The sequence below is a fragment of the Amia ocellicauda genome, chromosome 5 (genome assembly GCF_036373705.1).
Source record: "Amia ocellicauda isolate fAmiCal2 chromosome 5, fAmiCal2.hap1, whole genome shotgun sequence".
Classification (NCBI taxonomy): domain Eukaryota; kingdom Metazoa; phylum Chordata; class Actinopteri; order Amiiformes; family Amiidae; genus Amia; species Amia ocellicauda.
In genome coordinates this window covers 28,492,258-28,513,677 of record NC_089854.1, presented here as the reverse complement: position 1 = coordinate 28,513,677, position 21,420 = coordinate 28,492,258, and the positions used below count along the sequence as shown (strand labels likewise).

Sequence of the window (21,420 nt, the reverse complement as noted above, 5' to 3'; positions counted from 1 at the left end):
CCACTTAATGATCTTAAATGATCTGCATTTTTTAAGTAAACGATACTTCCATACAGCACACCTACGCAGAAGGTGCTGTCTTGTGCAAAAACATAACATAAGCCACACCGTGTTGTGTAAATAAGCAAACACCAAACAGGATGTGTTTTGTTTAGTCTGTGCTGGAAAGAGATGGAAAGTAATTATAACGGTGGCGCTTCTGAAGCATCCAACAATAGAAAAGCATTTGAATTGATGCATTCCAATATCCAGTGCTTTGTGGCCGATTGAAGAGCTTCACTATTTAATAGCAGACCCTTTAAATGTATGTGGTAATTTGTATGTATGTTGACTCCCCCTGAGACCCTTGATTTATTCTATTGCCAAGTATTCCCCTGTTTTTGCTAGAACTCCTACGTAACAAGAGACACTGATTTGTAACATGTACAAAACGGGGGGCAAAGGTTTGACAGTCTTTGTTTCCTCACACCAAAACACCCAGTAAGTAAAACACACAGCAAGCAATTTAAGAAGCATGAGTTTATGCCGATGTTAAGTGCAGAAATAAGTTATGAATTCCCCAGAGGGGTCTTTATATATATATATATATATATATAAACCTTCTTTGCATTCTGTCCATATTACATATTGTCCATATTTGTATTGCAATCAGAGATGTCTAAATCAATGAAAGCTTGCTGGATAGAGGTGAGATTCTCAGGTCCCAGTTGTTTTTCCTTTTTTTTTTTTTTTTTTTTTTTGTTTCTTGGCAACTTTTCAGTGAAACATGTGTGGGCGTTATCAGCCTTGTTATCGTAATTCTACACTCTACGTCTTATCGGACAAGCCTGCAAAACCATTACCTTAAAGCTGGTTTACAACCCCTTTTATATTTAAACTCCCATGATTGTTATCTTTCTATCTAGATAGAGGTGTGCTTCCCGATGTTACAACAATCAAAGAGGACCAATGTGCCTAACAGAATATTAAAAAAAAAAGATACATATTCTAGTCAAGCTAACACTTTGATAGCTAATCAATGCGATGATAACTGCCTCATCCCCCTTCTTCTCTAAAATAATCCCTCATTCATCCACACAAATATAGACAGTTTTATATTGACCTTTTCACAGGATAAGACTGGAAGACTGAGTTCATATATTTTTCTTGTGTCCATTTGTGACCCACGACAATCAAGGAAATGAAACCTATAAAGAACAGTGCAGCTTCGTGTCCGTATTTATCCTTTTTTAATGAATAGATGACATGCATGTTTGAAGCGTAGTTATTAGGAAAAAATAGTGAAGCCTGCTCTCCTTAAATTGCCTAATGCAGAGATGGATGAGTTCAGATGCTGAAGTGTTTTTTTCGAAAATGAGGATTATGCTGCGTAATTGACAGAATGGTACTGCTTCTCTGCTTCTTTCTACACGCAGCTTATTACAACTTCAATAATCAGTTTTTTAGGTCTTCAAAAATCAAGATCGAAAAAAAGGGGATTCAGTGAAATCTTAATGAGATTGTTTCATGTAAAGTGGATATTACATTTTAAGAATACAGAGTGGCAGGCACTTGCAGCTGAATCATCACATTTTCCATCTACATAAGCTGTCGTCTTGATGAAAATGGCCCATCCACAATGAGAATGTAATCATGATGGCGAACAAGATAACATTAAAATACATGGCTCGTCGTGGCCCTGTTGCTTTTGCAGAGACTTGAACCTTCTCGCTAAAAGTTTCCGTCCTTTCATCCCTTCATCCCTCAAGTTATCGTCACCAAGATGGTTTCAACACCATGACATGCTCGAAATGCATCTTTTCCCACTGTAATCCTTTCAATCTATTTTGTATTTTACTCTATCTGGTTGAGGACAGTTTGGCGGAAGATCATGCCAGAGTTTAATTTCTTGGTTTAATTCTGTCTAAATATCGCCAAATCGCCACCACCACCTGTTGCGTCTGCACACAACGTTACTGCTCTTCCTTGGCGGTGACCAGTTTTAAGTGGTAATGCTCCTCCCACTTTACAGTTATTGTATCCTCTCCATTCCTTAAAAATCTTACTGCAAAGACGGCCTGTGTAGTAAATTGGTGCATGAACTGGCCCAGTTAAACATAGAACCATATTCCAGCATTTGCACCACAACATAATGCCTTGAGTTTTTTGTTGACTTGATTTCCTGTAAGATTCTGTAGTTAGCTGTTTTTTTTGTTGTTGTTGCTGTTGTTGCCTGTGCTACTAAAAAGAGGTTTATTGCTTCTGCTGATCTGCGGGACTCACTGAGGATCACAAGGCCTGCTGTGAGACAATAAGCCACTGTTAGGCAGGAAAATCAGAAGAACGAACTGATGGCAAGCTATTTAGCAGCTGTTTTCAGTATAACTCCATTGAGAAAATGAATATGTCAAAGTCAAGGCAAAACACCTAGGCTTTTACTGACGTTTCTAAGCCGGTTCTTGAGTACTTCAAGGAGTAAAACAAAACGGGCCTTTAAAAAAAGACAATGCTTCTTGACACTGTGAGGATTAAATAGAATTTATACTCCCAATTTACAGCGGAGTAAACATTTTACACAGGGTTATTGGCATGGCTATTTAAGCGTTCCCCCTTGGAGATTACCCTGCCATTTATTTTTATTTAAGTCATCTGAAATAATGAGCCTCTGAGACTCCAAAAAGTTGAAGACCTGACAAGCTTCGTCAATTAAAACAAAATCCAATCCATTCGTTAAGTGTCGCCCGGTCGTCTCCCTGTCTTGCGATGTGTGCAGTGCAATAAAGCTGCTTTGAAAATGAAAACAAATGACAGTGACAACATCATGGGAGCAAGTGTAAATGATAATGAATGAGCTTCTTCACGTTTTTTATGTTATTCATACAGCAATTGTGGAGTTTAAAAGAAAACGCTTGTTTGACTTTTCTTCCTGGATATGTTTTTTTTATTTTTTTATTTGAACAATTTTCAGTGTTCATTTGCCTTTTAATGTTTGTTTGTTTCTTGTCACAGGACACCTTGGAGATGTGCACTCGGGAGAATGAGTTTAAAAGCATTCTTTTCGCCTTGTGTTATTTCCATGCTGTGGTGGCAGAACGACGCAAATTCGGACCACAGGGCTGGAACAGGACCTATCCCTTCAACACGGGAGACCTCACCATATCTGTCAATGTGCTCTACAACTATCTGGAGGCAAACTCAAAGGTGAGAGGCAGTTCAAGTGGTAGCTATGCTGAGAAAGACTTGTCAACTTTAATCATCAAGCGGACCATTATGATCATACTGATATCACTTTAGAAAAGCCATTTTCTGCTTTTCCTAGGCAATGTATAATTTTTGTAATTAAATAATCCTGTGTTGTTTTAAGGGGATAAATAACTGAACCATCCATCTTGTCAATCAACCCAAGCTCGCAGACCAGTTTAATAAACTGCAAACTCAATATCTCTGCAGTTTTCATTTAGTCTTAAGTGCAATAGGATTGAAATTGTGCAGTAATTGCTTCAATATTGAAAGTGTAAGTAAGCTTTATTGAGTGCAATTTTGTAAAACAGTCTTAATTCCTTCACTGGATGAGTTCAACAGGTTTTTTGTTTTTTAACAGGTCAGTTTCAGAAGCCCATGTGTAATGGAATCTGGATTCCTGAAAATAATACTTTGTGATATATATATATATATATATACATACACATACAGTGAGGGAAAAAAGTATTTGATCCCCTGCTGATTTTGTATGTTTGCCCACTGACAAAGAAATGATCAGTCTATAATTTTAATGGTAGGTGTATTTTAACAGTGAGAGACAGAATAACAACAAAAAAATCCAGAAAAACGCATTTCAAAAAAGTTATAAATTGATTTGCATGTTAATGAGGGAAATAAGTATTTGACCCCTTCGACTTAGTACTTGGTGGCAAAACCCTTGTTGGCAATCACAGAGGTCAGACGTTTCTTGTAGTTGGCCACCAGGTTTGCACACATCTCAGGAGGGATTTTGTCCCACTCCTCTTTGCAGATCCTCTCCAAGTCATTAAGGTTTCGAGGCTGACGTTTGGCAACTCGAACCTTCAGCACCCTCCACAGATTTTCTATGGGATTAAGGTCTGGAGACTGGCTAGGCCACTCCAGGATCTTAAATGTGCTTCTTCTTGAGCCACTCCTTTGTTGCCTTGGCTGTGTGTTTTGGGTCATTGTCATGCTGGAATACCCATCCACGACCCATTTTCAATGCCCTGGCTGAGGGAAGGAGGTTCTCACCCAAGATTTGACGGTACATCCCTTTGATGCAGTGCAGTTGTCCTGTCCCTTTAGCAGAAAAACACCCCCAAAACATAATGTTTCCACCTCCACGGTGGGAATGGTGTTCTTGGGGTCATTCCTCCTCCTCCAAACACGGCGAGTTGAGTTGATGCCAAAGAGCTCGATTTTGGTCTCATCTGACCACAACACTTTCACCCAGTTCTCCTCTGAATCATGTTGGCAAACTTCAGACGGGCCTGTACATGTGCTTTCTTGAGCAGGGGGACCTTGCGGGTGCTGCAGGATTTCAGTCCTTCACGGCGTAGTGTGTTACCAATTGTTTTCTTGGTGACTATGGTCCCAGGTGCCTTGAGATCATTAACACGTTCCTCCCGTGTAGTTCTGGGCTGATTCCTCACCGTTCTCATGATCATTGAAACTCCACGAGGTGAGATCTTGCATGGAGCCCCAGACCGAGGGAGACTGACAGTTATTTTGTGTTTCTTCCATTTGCGAATAATTGCACCAACTGTAGTCACCTTCTCACCAAGCTGCTTGGCGATGGTCTTGTAGCCCAATCCAGCCTTGTGTAGGTCTACAATCTTGTCCCTGACATCCTTGGACAGCTCTTTGGTCTTGGCCATGGTGGAGAGTTTGGAATCTGATTGATTGATTGCTTCTGTGGACAGGTGTCTTTTATACAGGTAACGAGCTGAGATTAGGAGCACTCTCTTAAAGGGAGTGCTCCTAATCTCAGCGCGTTACCTGTATAAAAGACACCTGGGAGCCAGAAATCTTGCTGATTGATAGGGGATCAAATACTTATTTCACTCATTAACATTTAAATCAATTTATAACTTTTTTGAAATGTGTTTTTCTGGATTTTTTTCTTGTTTTTCTGTCTCTCACTGTTAAAATACACCTACCATTAAAATTATAGACTGATCATTTCTTTGTCAGTGGGCAAACGTACAAAATCAGCAGGTTTGCTAGATCAATGACCCATGATTAACATGACAGTCTTTAATGTTCCTGCTTCTTGGATCTTTGTGACCTTAGTATTTGACTGAGTGAGGATCAATCTTTTCAATTTGTGGTCCGATCGATTCTTAAAAGAAACTTAACATTACTGGTTTAAAATGTCTCTTTAGCGTTTCTGTTCTGACTTATTGTCAGTTGCATATGTCATACTTGTTGCCATACTTGTATTGGTGCTGAAAGCAATTGATGGTTAGATCAAAGTACCATTGTTGACAAATTACCGTTAAGGTGTAAATATGCTACTACTTGGTGATCTGAAACGTTTCCATTGCTAGATAGTTAAAACAAGTAAATAACTAATAAAGTTGGCATTAAGGCAGGGCTAAAATAGTGGCCAACAGGGGCATCGCAAGGAATTCTGAACCCCCTGAAAGATATGATGTCTGGGCCCCCCTCAATTATGTCAGCATTGGTACTATAACAAGATCAAAACAGTGCCTACAATCCTGTTGTTCGCCGTGATAATTTGCTATTATCGTATATACTTAGAGAGCACCCTCTCAGGGATATTCCATAAACTAAGATAACCCAAGCTAGTACATGCTAGCTCCTGTTGCTCAGCTCACCTATCAAATCCTCGGCTTTCCTAGCAGTAGTAGGTATGTGACTACATTTGTAAATGTCACCAATTACCATTGATGCAGTCAGATAGAGGGTTCAAAAATTAAATTTGATACCAGAACCATGCCTGTACCTTCATTATTAAAGAAGTTATCGAAAACATCAAAAATACTTTTATCAAAACCAGACTAAAGCACTTAAAAATAATGAGCCAGTCACCCTTTTGGTAGACAGTGGAATTAATGTAATTGATTCATTAATTTACTAATTAATTAATTGAACCTTCAGGTAAAAATGCTCTACATTTTAAAATAAGTGTATTACTAGTGTATTGTTCTTAATATAGGTTGGTAATAGACTTCAGTAAGGGTAATTTGATGATGATGATAATAATACATTGAATTAAGTATTAAGGCGGCATTACTAATAGTACATATGAAAAAAAAAAAGTCAATTGCAACAAACTGAAAGCACTGGAGATGATCCCGTGGTTAGTACGCAGTTAAAGTACGCAAGTTAAATACTCATTGAAATAAGCTGCGGGGACTGAAGTTATAGGCCTATATAATATTGGTCTGTATGTAGCCGACTTCGTATTTTAGTGTATGCCAATAATGTAAGTATTTAGTATACCGTGCCAGGGCAGGGCTGTGGTTCAGTGTTGAGAGCTCCAGCTAGGAGCCGCAGCTCTATACAGTGTGGGAGGCACCGGGTCCGAAACACCACCTGTGCATCACATTTGTTATTTTCTTTAATATAATTCAGTCTGGATAATAGGTTTGGATCTCGTTTGGGAGAAAAATGTGCAATGGAAATGCAATTTAGCCTTAGTTATGTATTTTTGTGCCATAAATATATTTTTGTATACAATTGTCTTGAGTTTAAATTATAATTTCTTCTTCAGCATTATTTTTGTTTGTGAATGTATAATTATTATTGACTATGCTACTAAAAATAAATGTAGAATTATATGGTGGTGTTGTTATATGGCATTGACATTTTAACACAATTAGCATTGCCATTAACATTAGCATGTCAGTACCAGCGTTCTGTAGATGCTGCAAACAATCGCTCAGATGTTCTGTATACCCCATAATGACAATCTAGTCATTCTAGATCAGTGCCCGGCCCTCTTCACTGACTTCACTTCCCTTTTGGGAACATAATAACAAATTTAATCCTTAGTACCGTACTAAAGCTGGGGATCAGCTAGTCTCCAAGAACCAAGAACTGTATTAGCTAGTACGCAACTTAAGGACCTGTGATAGTTTAACCAGGACAGAATGAATGGCCATTTTCAAAGATTTGTTGGCTTGCTGGTTTGACCATGGATGTTTTCAGGCATTAAATAACTACTTTTGAATAATTTAATCATCACGAAACTTTGTCAGTATTTAGATAAAACATAAAACGTCTATTTTACCTCTTTTTAGCATCCAAAACCTCAGTTTGTCACAGAGGAAGGTGGAAATTGACTGATGTTTTGAAACTAAGCGCAAACTATGACAGAGTGACATAATAAAATAAATAAAAAGTGAGGCAGTAGAAGGAGATGTCTCCTACATTAGCAAAAAATCACCAAGAAATACCACCATGAAAGGCAACAGAAAGCCTATTTCCTAGGATAGCCCTCTGCACCGTGCACAAGTAGCAAACAGCAATTGCTGGAGAAAACTGCGGCCGCTAATTGCATAAACGTTGTCATACCTAGAACTAGTAGCTTGTGTAATGGGAAAAATTGTGTCAATAATCGTTTTCCAACATTCTGCCTAATTTTATATGTTTTATTTTTATGTTAAATTTGTTTGGGCACTAGATTATACTTTTGGTAGTGGCATCTTGTCAGCCATCAGTTGGAGGGCAGTTTGCTATCTTCCCCTCTCACCTTTCAGTGCTACAATTTAGTTTTCTCTCTGGTCTGCATGTGCAATTGAGGGACAAACCATTTACCATAGGGAGGATGAGGGTGGGCAGAGGTATGCACCAATTTATTAAGAGAAAGTGAGTTGTTGTATACACATTAGCAATTCCATTACAAATTGTAATCAATTTACAGATTAACATTATTGAGTTATGTAAACCCACAACAGTGGGGCCCTGTCAAGCCGTGGGCTGGGTGATTTATTCCCCCTTTTCACCCCATTTGCGATGCTCCTGGTGGCCAATGATCAAGTGCTGTTAAAAACCCAGGTGTGTAGTGCTTTGAACTCCTTTAACATCTTTTAACGGGATTTCAGCCTTGTGCGTGACTGCCTACAGCACAAACAAAAACAGTAGAAAAACATGCACTAAAACATAGATCAGTCGGAAATACGTTGGTTCCACTGTTGTCATTTCAGCACAGGGGGTTAGTGATCAGTATAAATCTTTACTGATGGGAAAAATTGACAATCGCTAATCTACGACCAGCAAAAACAGAAGATCTATGAAACCTAATTGACCAAATCCCAGAATCAGATTATTATTATTACACCTTTGGGTGTCTGTCTTGTTCTGTCTTCACGCAAGGAGGGCTGTATGTCTGTGGATACAACAGGGTTGAAGAATCAGAGCAGACTGCATATTGTGAAATACAGAACTGCAGAGGTGGTGTCAATTTATCCTTTAAACCATGTCACCGAACAATAGATACTGAATGAATCAATGAAAACCCATAGGTGACTGGGACCTTATGCTCAAACAGTGTGTACAGGTGAAATACAGCCATTCACATTAACAGCTGGTTTGGGGAGAGTGCTTTGAGCAGGAGCGAGAGACGTAGACAAAGTTCATTAATTGATTTTTGCGGTAACAGAATGTACAATTCCAGCACTAGATCATATTTTAAGAAGTAGTCCTTGTACTGAGACATACACAGCAGGCCTTCCATTGCTGGTCCCTGAATTGAAAAGGAGCTTGAAAGCCAGGCAGGGAGTCAGCAGGTTTTCAGTCAATTTCACACTAAGGGGTTTCCTCGGTCTCTTTTCTAAGGCGGAATAAACCCTTGAAGCTCAAATTGTTAGAGAACAAGTGCACTGCTTGGCTATAGTGCTGACACACGAGCTGAAGGTCAGAAAATCAATTTATTTTCAAAAAAGCCTCTCTCAGCACAGTACCACCCTGTGATGGCCAGTGGGTAGGTGGTGTTTGTCAGCCATCTTGGTACAGTGGGAGAACCTGCCTCTCGCTGCCTTCCCTACACTAATTACCATAACCAATATGTAACTAGACAGTGTTCATTTCACTAAATGATAGAAGAAGAATAACAGCTCATGTTTATGTTTTATGATTGATGTTTAAAGGGAAATCATTCTAGGCAGTAACAACAACAATTCAAGTAGAGCATGTCCAATTCCGCATACTATGAATCATTTGGGATAGTCTGCCGGGGAAATGTAGGAATTTCTTATATAACTAACTTTTCTTCGAGCACAGATGCTACATTCTGCTGATCAGTGCTGTTGTTCCCGTGGCTATAGTCTTGTTACCAAACCTCAGAAATTAGCAGTGACTGCAAATGATTCATTACCTCATCAATATTACACTTATCAAGATTGTTTTGTTCTGCACATGCATTATGCTACGATCCCCAGGAATTTAGTTTTAAAGGGTGTTAAAACTTTAATTATATTAGGATTAGAATTATGACATTGTTCTCAACGCCTGTTTTCTCTAGTGTGTGAAATTGTTTCAGGAGTAAGTATAAAGATCACTTTAAATACTTGGCATGTTTTCCTTCCCTCCAGTTATGATCTCGTAAGGTTTTAATGATGTTATCAACTCTGTTCTTTTACTTGGTTCATCACTAATTTGCAGCTCAGGTGTTCATCATTGAGCCTGGGATGGCGGTTGAGCTCTGAATAACTAAATAACTAACTAACTAACTAGGGCCTGAACCAGATCAAAACCTTCACTCGCCTACCAATCTCATAACACACTAACATGGTTGATATGTTGTGTGCAGGTTGGGTAACTGACACACAATAAGGGACTAAACCCAGTACCTCCAGGTAGCAAACTCTTCTCCTGGATGACAAGACTTCAATGTGCATAATGGTTTTTTATTTGTTCGTTTTGATTTTAGGTCCCATACGATGATCTCCGGTACCTCTTTGGAGAGATCATGTACGGAGGTCACATCACTGATGACTGGGACCGCCGGCTGTGCAGGACTTACCTGGGAGAGTACATCAAGCCAGAGATGATGGAGGGAGAGCTCTTTCTAGCACCTAGTTTCCCGCTGCCTGGAAATATGGACTACAATGGATACCACCAGGTAAGTTGCTCAGGTTTCCTCTTTCTCCATTGTCAATTTTGTGTGTGTAATCTATTAGAGAAAGGTGCCCATTTTCCACTCTTGCAGAACACAGTGCAATTGAACATAAGTCCTCTAAACCAAAGTGCCTCGGCTCAGAACTCCATCAGAGAGTAAGGGCTACGATAGGAAAACAGACGTGGCTTGTTTTCGAAGGTCAGATCTAGAGCCGTTACCATTTTGTGGCACCCAGCTGTGTTGTACAGAAAGCCATCCCAATTTTTGTGGCATGTATATTCAAAGTACAAGGGATCTTTTCTAATGATTCAGACCAGGTGGTGCTCATTTAGGCTTTTGGCCTTGCAGACACAACTGCCACTGTTGTGCAAGGTTTTTTTGGTTATTTATTTATTTATTTATTGATTGTACTGCTTTTCTGGGCAATGTGACGCAATTGAGAATGCCTGCAGTTATGTGGCTTGTCTGAAAATAAAAATCAATCTCTCCACCACCTGCGCAGTCCAAGCTGCACTGCTGATTCAGTCTGCGTTGGAAAAACTCATTCTGAATCGCTGCAGTCCAAACACAGTGCGTGCCTTCGTCTTTTCTTCTTCCCCATGTAGAATAAGGAGAGCATTCAATTTATTTATTTTTTCCCCCCTCCTCATATCCATTTCACTAACAGCTAAGGTCACCGGTTTCATTTCTGTTATAGTCAGAAGCGATAAACAGGCCAGGAATGACAATTGTAAGCAGTTGTTTTTCAATTACATCTTGGGAGAATGGAAATTAAGGAAGCAATGACTCAAGGATGTCACTTGGGTTAAAACTAGTCTGACTTAACTGCATGCAAGTACAGTCAGTTTCAAAGTCTCCCATTCTGTCCACAGTACATTGATGACGTTCTGCCCGCCGAGTCCCCTTACCTGTACGGACTGCACCCCAATGCGGAGATCGGCTTCCTCACTCAGACCTCCGAGAATCTCTTCCGGACTGTCTTGGAAATGCAGCCGCGAGACACTAGTGGCGGGGAGGGAGGGGGAGTTACCAGAGAAGATAAGGTAAATTGCGACAACCTCATGCCATTTCCTGAAATCTCTGAAACATTCATGCTTTCTGTGGTTTGCATCCTTTCCTGGCCTTAACTGAGACAAAATGTCATTGTAAATCATCAGAAAATGCCCTTTTCATAGGTTATAAAAAAGAAAGCATTAAATAGGCCTGGAGATTATTTTTTCTCCTAATTTTGAATTATTGTAAACATACCAGGTATTCCCAGTTGCTAGGGAGCTTCCCAGTCATCGCATTAAATGGCTTCATGTACACAGCCTGACTTCCAGGTTCTTTACTGCATGAACTGTGAACAACCACACACCTCCGTACGATAACAGAAATCAAAGAATGAAACTAGTCATGTTTATAAGACAGGTGTTGGAATATATATATATATATAACCCTGCACACTGTAAAAGCCAGCATACCATCTCTGTCTATTAAGAAAACCATCAATAACCTAATAGTCCTATTGTTTGGTGACATTTAAATAATAAGGGCTTTTTTCTCCTTTGCTTCACTTAAATTTAATTTATGTCAACATGTCATAATTCATAATGACACTTAACCTTTTAGGCTTGAAAATATGTGAATTAATCTCTTTTCAACTGACAGAAGCCTTAATTTCAAAAAGATCCCCGTTTAGTTTTTTCACATCAATACTTTTAGCCAAATGGGAAATCAAATGTAAAAAGATATGTATTTGATGTAGCAAAGTAACCCTCCCGCATATCTCCTCAGATGGTCTGTGTCAGAAATATGGCACCCCATGTGTTTGATGGTAGAAGCTTCTGCTTCGGATCATTATTTGAAGCCTTACCATTCATCCCATATTAAACGTACCGATTAAATCATCAAATTAATCCCCTTAACATAAATATTTTGGGGTAATTTCCATACGATCAATAAAAAATGTTACCTTGAGTATAGTACTGAGCCCACTTGCTGATTAAAAGGCAAATAATATAAATCTTTAAGAAAACAAAACCAAATGCGAATACGAAGTCACCACCCCAATCACGACAACTCCTGTGAATGGAAAGTTCTCTTTTGTTCAAGAAAACCTCATCTTGAGTATTTCATTCTATACCATCTCAGTATTCGATTCCTACATCTGCATAGAAAATGGTATTTGATTGCAATTCAACTTTCAGAAGTGCACTGTGTGGCTTCCTTCTTAAATGCATTATGGCTGATGAGGCTTCATCTTCACAATCATCTGCTTGATGCCGCCAATTTGCGATAAAAAATTTATCAAATCCGTTGAACAGCCTAAAATTTTTTTTTATTTTTTTTTTACGGCAGTTCATTAATCAAGACTGAAATGATCACAGCATACTATACTATACGGGCGATCTCTCTCATACAGAGGGGATTAGTAAAAGGATGTCTTGGCAACAAATAGGTGGAAAAGCACTGATGATCGTATTTGAAGTTTACCATTTTAAAAGTAGAATAACCAAAGACTGGAATAATAAAGCTATAAAGTCAATTAGCTAATGGAAACATCAAGGGCCACTTTTAAGTGTTTCAGGGCTGTAAAAATAAATTAAGGTGGGAAATAATGGCGCAGTGTTCTTTGTAAGACAAATTTCCGTGTTATCTCGACAACATGTGCGCACAAGTAAGTGTGCTTGTCAGAACACTTCGAAAAGGAAAACCGTTTTCCTTCATGTTTCTCCACTTCTTCTTTTCTCTAGTCATTAGCTACCAATGCTAAATGTAATCCCTTGTTTAACAATGTTGGTAAAGTGCTATCAAATGTTAATTGTGCATCTAGAATATTCTGGCTTATGGTGCATACTCTGCTACAGATAGTCTCGCCCTCTGCGGTACCTGCTGGAAGATTGTCTATCAGGTCAAGACCTTATTTCTGTCACTAAATTGTTTTGTGTCCTTGTCAGCCCCCATGAAGAATCAGTTCTCGTCAAAGGTGCCGGTGTTCTAATGAATTCAGTCTCTTGTCTCGGGCGCGAGGCACTGTCCAAAAGCCGAGACTCTGCAGATGACAGCTTTGCAGTGTGGCTTAATAGAAGACCTATCATTGCCTGGGCCCTTTATCACTCGCCACGGCGGCCTGTTCTAAGTATCCAAATCACGTCATCCCAAAAAAAACGGAAAGGCGAGCCGTATTTCGTTTAAGTCAGAATCGCTATGATATTCAATCTTTTTTTTTTTTTTTTCCTCCACAGAGAATGACTTTGTTCATTTCCAACTATCTGTTTCCATTAACCCAGCGCGAGAGAACCTAAGTTATTCCCAATCACGGCCCCCGTTTGGGCGATCCCTCGGCGCGTGACATTTAGCATTCGCAGTCGCAGGTGCCTGTGCTCTGAAGCATTCCTCGCATGACGACGGCCATTAATAGTGTTGTCATGTGCAATTGTCAACCGAGTGAAGGAGCGTGGAATCAGCTCAGGAAAAGGAAATCAGAGTAGTCAGGGCCAGCACCGGTTGCGTTTCATTATTCAGGAAGCTGTCAGGCGCCAGCCCCTCAATGCCTGTCACTTCTAACCTCCCCTCGCCCTCTTCCCTCCTGTCTCGTCTGTCTGCCAGGTGAAGACAGTTTTGGAGGAGATTATGGAGAAGTTGCCAGAGGACTTTAACCTCCCGGAACTGATGGCAAAGGTGGAGGAGAGGACGCCATATATCGTGGTGGCCTTCCAGGAATGCGAGCGGATGAACATGCTCACAAGCGAGATCAAGCGCTCCCTGAAAGAACTGAGCCTGGGATTAAAGGTATGGGGAAACAGGGTATTTTAGCTCTATTGTGTGAAATGCCAGCTTACAAGGGCTGCAATTCTCTGGGTCCCGGAAACTGAACAAATTGGCTAAATTAAAGGGGCACAAGCACTCCTGAACACTGTGAAATTCCACCACCCCCTCTTTCAGATGCCTTAACATTGTTTGTTTTACTGTTGGTCTGCTAACGAATCTCATTTTCTATTGCATCAATGTCTACAAAAATTGTTTTTTTTTCTTTTTCTTTTTATTCAGTCAGGATGATTCTAGATCTTCTTCAGCAGAAAGCCTATTTAATGCTGAACATGGATGTATGTAACAACTAACGTTTTGCTGACACATCACTGTGATTCTTTTGAAGTAGACGGATGTTTGGGTGCATATTGAATGCATTTATTAACCTGTTTTTTTTTTCCATCTCCCCGGGAAATCGCATTCAGAGAGAGGCTTTATGTTAGCATCATTAATTATTCTTAATTATTAGAATTATAAATCAGAGTTCACTTTACACTGACAGCTATTTGTATTAATATTCATGCATTCTTATAAGTCATCCATCTCTACCACGATGAGCTTTTGAATCCGATTCAGACTTATTATTCGTTATGCACCGTGAGGCTCTTGCACGTGAAACTCCACCGCAGATAGCCTGTCAGAATCATTTGTTCAGTATGGATGTCTTTTCTAAAGCAGCAGAAAGACATCAGATGAAACAATGAAGCCAATAAAGAACCAGTCTTATTCCATGAGAGAGATACAGGGGCCAGACAGTGAGTCCATGAGCACATTTAAGCTTTAAAAGGCAAAGAAAAGAGATTAGATATTGTGTAACTTCAACCCCAACTGTATTGGTAGGGGTAGAAAAGTGAGCCCCAACTCCCAAAACATGTGGCCTTGTGACAGCACCTCATAAATTAAGCACATGGTGAGCAGGAGAAATCCAAAAGCATCCGGTGCATCTCAACAAAACGAAAAGCATTTGATTTCTCTGCAGAAAGATCAGGGGAAGTGTTAGCTGTTTGAATCTCATCTATATAACTTTTCCCCTAAAAATGTTCCCAAGGAAAGTAAGAGTATTGAAAATGTGGTGCCTTTTTAATAGAGGAAGACAGGAATCATTTTCAGTTAAAACCATTTGAACCGTCCTGCTTTCTAATACTATAAATGTCCCTGGTTAGGTTTGAACTAGGTTTAGTCTGTGAATTGCAGCTGTGGCTGTGTATTTGAATCACGAATGACCTGCCTTCTTTCAACATTAAGTTTGTAAATTGTATGTAGTTCACACAATTTGAGGCCCCCGGGACAAAAATGTGCGTGTGCCATTTTTTCCCCGTATGTATGTGCTACTCTTAGCATCTCTAAACAGTTAATGAGGTCGGTGTGATGAATGAGCATGTATCAGCCAGGGGAATACACAAGAAAGGAGACAATTCTCACAGTCATTGTAAACTACATTAAAGACACCAACATGAGCAATGGCTCCTACTCTTTTTCATTAATAATTTTTTATTATTATTATTACTCTTCAGGCTACAGTGAGAATTTGGAAAGAGACTGAAAAAGGTCATCTTAAGACTGCTGGCAATAAGTGGTTTGATAGAAAAGTTACAGTTTAAATGACCTTATAGCTATTACAGTCAAACTGTGGATGTGTTGCAAATAAAAGGTTGGAAAGCACTGGTGGTGGGGGGGTGGAAGTGTATCTTTTTTATGTTATTTACTAGACTGCAAAATTGCCAACAATCTATCAAAGCAAGGAGGCAAGTTTTAGCACCAGAGTATGGTATTCGTTTGATGCAGGTAATCCTTAGAGGTTAATGAATACAAGTAATAAACATTGGTATCTTGATTTGGGCCCATTTTGTGAAGAATATTTTCCTCAGACAAATATAATCATAGATGTGTTTGTAAATAGGATGGTTTGTTCATATTCTGGATTGTAAAAGAGAAAACTCCCAAGGCATTAACGAGCGCAGTACTGGTGTAGATAAGATCACGGCTTGAACGTTGAAAATGTTGCTGTTTTCCTTCAGGGAGAACTAACGATGACAAGTGACATGGAGAACATCCAGAACGCCATATTTTTGGACCAAGTGCCTGAGTCATGGACCAAACGGGCGTACCCCTCGATGGCGGGTCTGGCGGCCTGGTTCGTCGATCTGCTCAACCGGATCAAGGAGCTGGAGACGTGGACGTCTGACTTCGCCCTGCCGTCAGTGGTGTGGCTTGCGGGCTTCTTCAATCCCCAGTCCTTCCTAACGGCCATCATGCAGTCCATGGCGAGAAGGAATGAGTGGCCCCTTGATAAAATGTGCCTGCAGTGCGACGTGACCAAGAAGAACCGTGAAGATTTCAGCAGCCCCCCCCGAGAGGGAGCCTATGTCCACGGGCTGTTCATGGAGGGGGCACGCTGGGACACTCAGGTACGGCCCCCTGGATGCGAAATCAAAGTCACAGTGGACTGTATGTGTTTCTGTAGACCGTTTGTTTGCTTGTAGGTACACTTAATTTTTTGATTACTCAAGAGTCAGAGCTTGGTATGATTTTGGCACAGACAGCTTGTTCATCTGATGACGCGCAGAGCCAATTTGCAACTCTTTCTGTGTGCTTAAAATACAAAGAAGGCTGTAAACCTGAAAAGAGAGTGACTGTAGTGTACTAGTAGTTGAAAGCAGAGAGTGAGGTTATCTATGCATGGCATTAATTGTCATGGAAACCACATTTTTAGCTAAAATCAGTTAAACAAAACTGAATAAAGGTAAAGAAGTTTCAGCTTTTTCACACAAAAAATAAAATGTGCTTGGTCACTGCAAAGTTCACTTCAGAATTGTACATCAATAAACATCGCTCTATCTGGCTCTAATCTATTTTTGACTACGAAGTGTCCCGTGGAGAAACATGGTCAAAAGGGTAGGTTGTTGCCGTGTACCATTTTAAATCTATGACCGTATGCATGTGTTTCTTTGCAGACTGGCATAATAACAGACGCAAGACTGAAAGAGCTGACGCCCTCGATGCCCGTCATCTTTATTAAAGCCATCCCCGTGGACAAGCAGGAGACCCGTAATGTGTACCAGTGCCCGGTGTACAAGACGAGACAGCGAGGCCCCACTTACGTGTGGACGTTTAATCTGAAGACAAAGGAGAACTCCTCCAAGTGGGCATTGGCTGGCGTGGCTCTCCTTCTGCAGATCTGAGAGGAGGACATGGAGAGCTGTGGAGTTTGAGTCCCACAACATTTGTACTGCATCTGTGTCTTTGTGTTTATCACAGGAAAATGCACTTTATTTGTTTAATGTAATAAAGCAGAGCGGACATGTGGAATTGATGCACGTGTTTGTTTTCATCGTAGCTCTGAGTGAGGCTGAATGTATTTGAATGAAAGCATGTGCTGTCACATATGTGTTTCTATCTCTGAGATGAAGCAAAGAGGTAGAACTAGGGAGGGAAGCCAGAACGCAGTGTGTAGTTTGTATGAAATGCCCTCGATACAGACTCTTTCCTCTTCTCTGCAGATTCATGACGGTTCTGCAGGAAAGTGAGGCCTGCAGCCCAGAGTAAACGCAGTCGTCGTGACGCGTCTTTTACAGGCCTGTTTTTGAAAGCGCGTGGAGTGTACATACATCTGTTTGTTTAGTGTTTTGTGTGAGCCAGGGTGCTTGTTTGTCATTGTGTTTGCTTTGTAGCTGACGAGAGGAAAGGATGAGCTAGTGATATGAGGGCAGTGTAATGGACTGTAATTGAAAGCAAAGGTCATTGTGGTAGGATGTGTTGTGTTTGCTTGGATCTATTTGGAAATGTCTATTTTGTCATGGAAAGTGCGAAGTGAATGCTTCCAATCCCCTCTAGGATAATAACGGCGTGTTTGTTGGAGAATGGGATAGGGCAGCTCTGAAGGTAGTATGCAGACTAAGGCCACAGGTTGAAATGAATTGTGAAGTAAAATAGCTGGGGGATGTTTTAGTGACTGTGGAAGAAGGTGGTTGTCTACATGTTGTCCAAGTGCCAAATGGGTCATGAGCAGTGTGAGGTCCAAAGATGAGCCTGTGTTTCCAGCAAACGTAATTGCAGAAAGCTTGAACAGGTGGTTGACGTTAAGGTGTAATGTGTTTGTGGAGGGCCTCGGGCTGAAAGGGGAGGATTGTGTTGCAAGCTGTCAGGTCTACTTTTGGAGGCAATGCAGAATGTGTTGAGTAGAAGTGGATAAGGCAGGATTTCCTACAGCTATATTCAGGCCATGTGGCGCGCCTGGCCAGAAATCGTTGCCTCCTGATCAAAGAAACGCGTGATTGTCATTTTTTTTAAACACAAGCGCCCTTGCTCTTGCTCCCCCACAAGCTCTCATTCTCTATGGCTACCCCTCCCCTCACTTGTTCGCTATGGCTGCATAATGGGTAGGGGCATCAAAGAAATGGCATAAGTATGAGAGGTCGTTCAATTCAGCAGTGACAAAATAAATATACCATATATCAGATATGGATACCAATTGAAAAAGTAAATATGTCATATGGCAAAATGGATATATTAAGTTCAACAGATATTTATCAAAGTCACGTGGCAGTGAACTTGCTTTGGACTTGTTTATTGTGCAGTGGTTCCCGATCAATGTGATTGTCTTGGAGGAGTGCAGGCAGTGCTAGTGGCATGGGCTGTGTGCATGTTGGCACAGGGGTCCAGCAGTCACACACACTTGGTCCTCCCTGGAGAGCAGACTGTGCCAGGCCATTTGTGAGTGTCAGGCAGGACCAAGTGTCTATGACTGCTGGCCCCTTGACTTAATTTGCCTACATTATTCATCTACACAAAGTTTAATTCTTTAACACTGCTTGCCTATTAACTGCCCTCCTCCAGTTACAGTTGCAGAGAAAATCACCTTTCACACTCTGACTTCATGTTACATGTATATAACCCCTTCACTCACTTGCACAATTGCCAGAAAACACTTTGCTGACTATCAAACTGGAATCCCCCAGGCACCAGTACACTCAGGGTTTGGATATAGTCTTGTTCCTCTGCTATCTGCTACACCACATCAGAAACAGAAGGGCATGGCCAAAGGATGCCATTTCTTTCCTTTTATACCCTCTCTATTCATATGCATCCATGTTCACCCCTCATTAGCTGCATTTTCACCACACATCCTGGGCGCTGCTGCTTTTTTTCATCAACACTACATATTACTACCTTACTTGAAACACATGGTAACCAAGCCCTCCAGATCTCACAATTACCCAAAATTGCCACATCAAACCACACTCTCAACACAGACACAAAAACAAACAAAAATCTATTTTATTAGTAATACAATTATACAGACAGCAATCAACACTAGGCTGCATTGCACTCCACAATGTCACACATCCAGATACAATTCCCACCTCATTTTATCTCATTACACTAATCATTACAAACTCCAGTTACAATCCAAAACAATGCCTCTCACAGGTCAGTACTGTTGTCTTACCATGGTTGTCAATTTAAATAAATTTAGATTATTACAAAATAAACACCTTTCCAAACATTCCATCAATGCACAAACTTAATCTCAAAACATGTACAAAACCAAGTGACCAGCAAACCTAGTTTCCTGCTATCTCCCTTTCCAAGCCAATTCCTCAGCTTCTGCTTCATCACTCCATATGAGAAGAACAGTAGCCTGATTCATACACAGGGACAATGCTGACAGTGACAAACTGATCAATCATCAGCCACAGTGTAAAAGGCAAGACTAGTGATGCAATACCTCGCTAATGTCAAAACAATTGTTAAAAAATATTACAGATACATACATACGTACTGAGAGAGAGCTCACATCTCCACAGTAGCACTGCAAAAAAATCCAATTTGACTAAATCAAATTGGAGTGCTATCGGACCCTAAATGGAAATGACACCCTGACACAATATCTGGCTACTGTCAGAAACCCAAAGCAGACACAGATCCTGAGCAGATACGGGCTCAGTGAACACAGCCAGACCTGGTTGGCTTGGAGAACAGGCTCTGTGCTCTCTGTGAAACAGGAGAGATTGAGATAGAGATGCACTCTCTTCTAAACTGTGAAAAATATTCCCAAACAAGGGACAACTTTATCACTGAAAATATCACTTCCCTCTCACAATTCTCCCAAATGACAGAACCAGAAAACCTGTCAGTCCTGCTGGGAGGACACACAGCCCCATAGGCTGCCTAATATGTGTCCACCTGTCACAGACTGGGGGACAGTGTGAAGACAACATGCATGCCAGAGGGGGAAGGGGGGAACTGTTCTGTCTGTGTTGGAAGAATAGCCTAGTGGATTACCGCATTTCACATTTTATATATATATATATATATATATATATATATATATTATTAATCCAAAAGTTTTGCAGGAGAAGCAGTCTAGTTTAATTAGAGTTCTCCACCAGAGATCGCGGTGACTCACAGACTATATCAACCGTTCTACAGAAATACTTTAAATGCTGCTGTCAATCAGTCTTTAATACCATTGCAAAACTCTCTTACATAATAAAAATGTAAATGTCAGCTAGTCTTAAAATGATTGTGCCATTTTATTCCTTACATTACTATATGAACTGACTTAATGACTAACAATCAAATTCAATATGGACTAACAATGTAATTCCCTCCTTCCTATTTGGCGAGAGCTTTTTAACATTCCAGTCTCAAAATGTCGTGTTCAAAGCATTAGGGATTCTTGGTGTTATAAAGTACATTGTTTACCAGGCACAGCGATAGGGAAACTCGACTCCAATATGCATTAATTTCAGTTGCCACATCAGTACGTCTGAGACAGGTGAATGCTGTCCTATTTCACATACATGTTCATTTCTGTCAAAACGTTGATGGCACTGTTGACAGCTGAACTGATTTGATTATACTTGTTCTCATGGATTTATAATCCAAATGTACACATTCCTTGAGTAATAACTTTATCTTCATGAGATCAGGGCAGGGCATGCCTAGAACATGCTCATATTGCAGGGGAACCCAACCTCAGTGCAGGACCACATTGTTCTCTAGTTTGATGAATTGTGACGGTTGAAAAGACGCTCGTTGGTGGATCAGGACAGCTTTTGTTTAACACAGCCTTCACAGAAGTAATTCTGTTCAAGGAGTCCCACCTGATTTCTTTTGTTTTAAGGAAGCTTTGAATAGATGCCTGGGAAATAGTTATCAGAAATTTTACCTCCAGCTGCAGCCAAGGTACTAGTGTCAAACAGTTTGACATTCCTTTCATTACTACAATCCCCCTTAGTACCATACCTTGAGAGGGATCTCCCAATGAAAGCACATCACTGCCGACACATCGTGTATTCAGCAATTCTTTCAGGGGCAACTTTTTATTCGAAGATTTCATTTTTTACAAGGATTCTTAGATGTACAACACAGTTCTGTCATTGCCTGATTTCTGCGAACATGATGTCTTACAGCAGCAACATTCCCGTGATAAAATACTAAATCTTGGAAAGATGACAAATGTTTCAGGAAGAGTAGAGTAGATTGCAGCGCACGTTGTAGCGTGGTGCCGCTGTGTGTGTGTGTATTCAAACTTTAGAAAGATGAGCTGATCT

At 40.4% G+C, this 21,420-nt stretch overlaps 1 protein-coding gene across 1 annotated transcript in view; it reads left to right on the top strand.

Annotated features, from left to right (window-relative positions):
- The window catches only part of dnah9 (dynein, axonemal, heavy chain 9), a 117,657-nt gene extending 100,489 nt beyond the window's left edge, over positions 1–17,168 (top strand). Inside the window, exons 65-70 of the mRNA XM_066704676.1 lie at positions 2,989–3,180; positions 9,881–10,072; positions 10,942–11,112; positions 13,661–13,843; positions 15,880–16,269; positions 16,816–17,168. Coding sequence (XP_066560773.1) covers positions 2,989–3,180; positions 9,881–10,072; positions 10,942–11,112; positions 13,661–13,843; positions 15,880–16,269; positions 16,816–17,043 — 1,356 coding nt within the window. The 3' untranslated portion in view covers positions 17,044–17,168. The remainder of the gene's footprint in view (positions 1–2,988; positions 3,181–9,880; positions 10,073–10,941; positions 11,113–13,660; positions 13,844–15,879; positions 16,270–16,815) is intronic.
- The last annotated feature ends 4,252 nt before the right edge of the window (positions 17,169–21,420 follow it).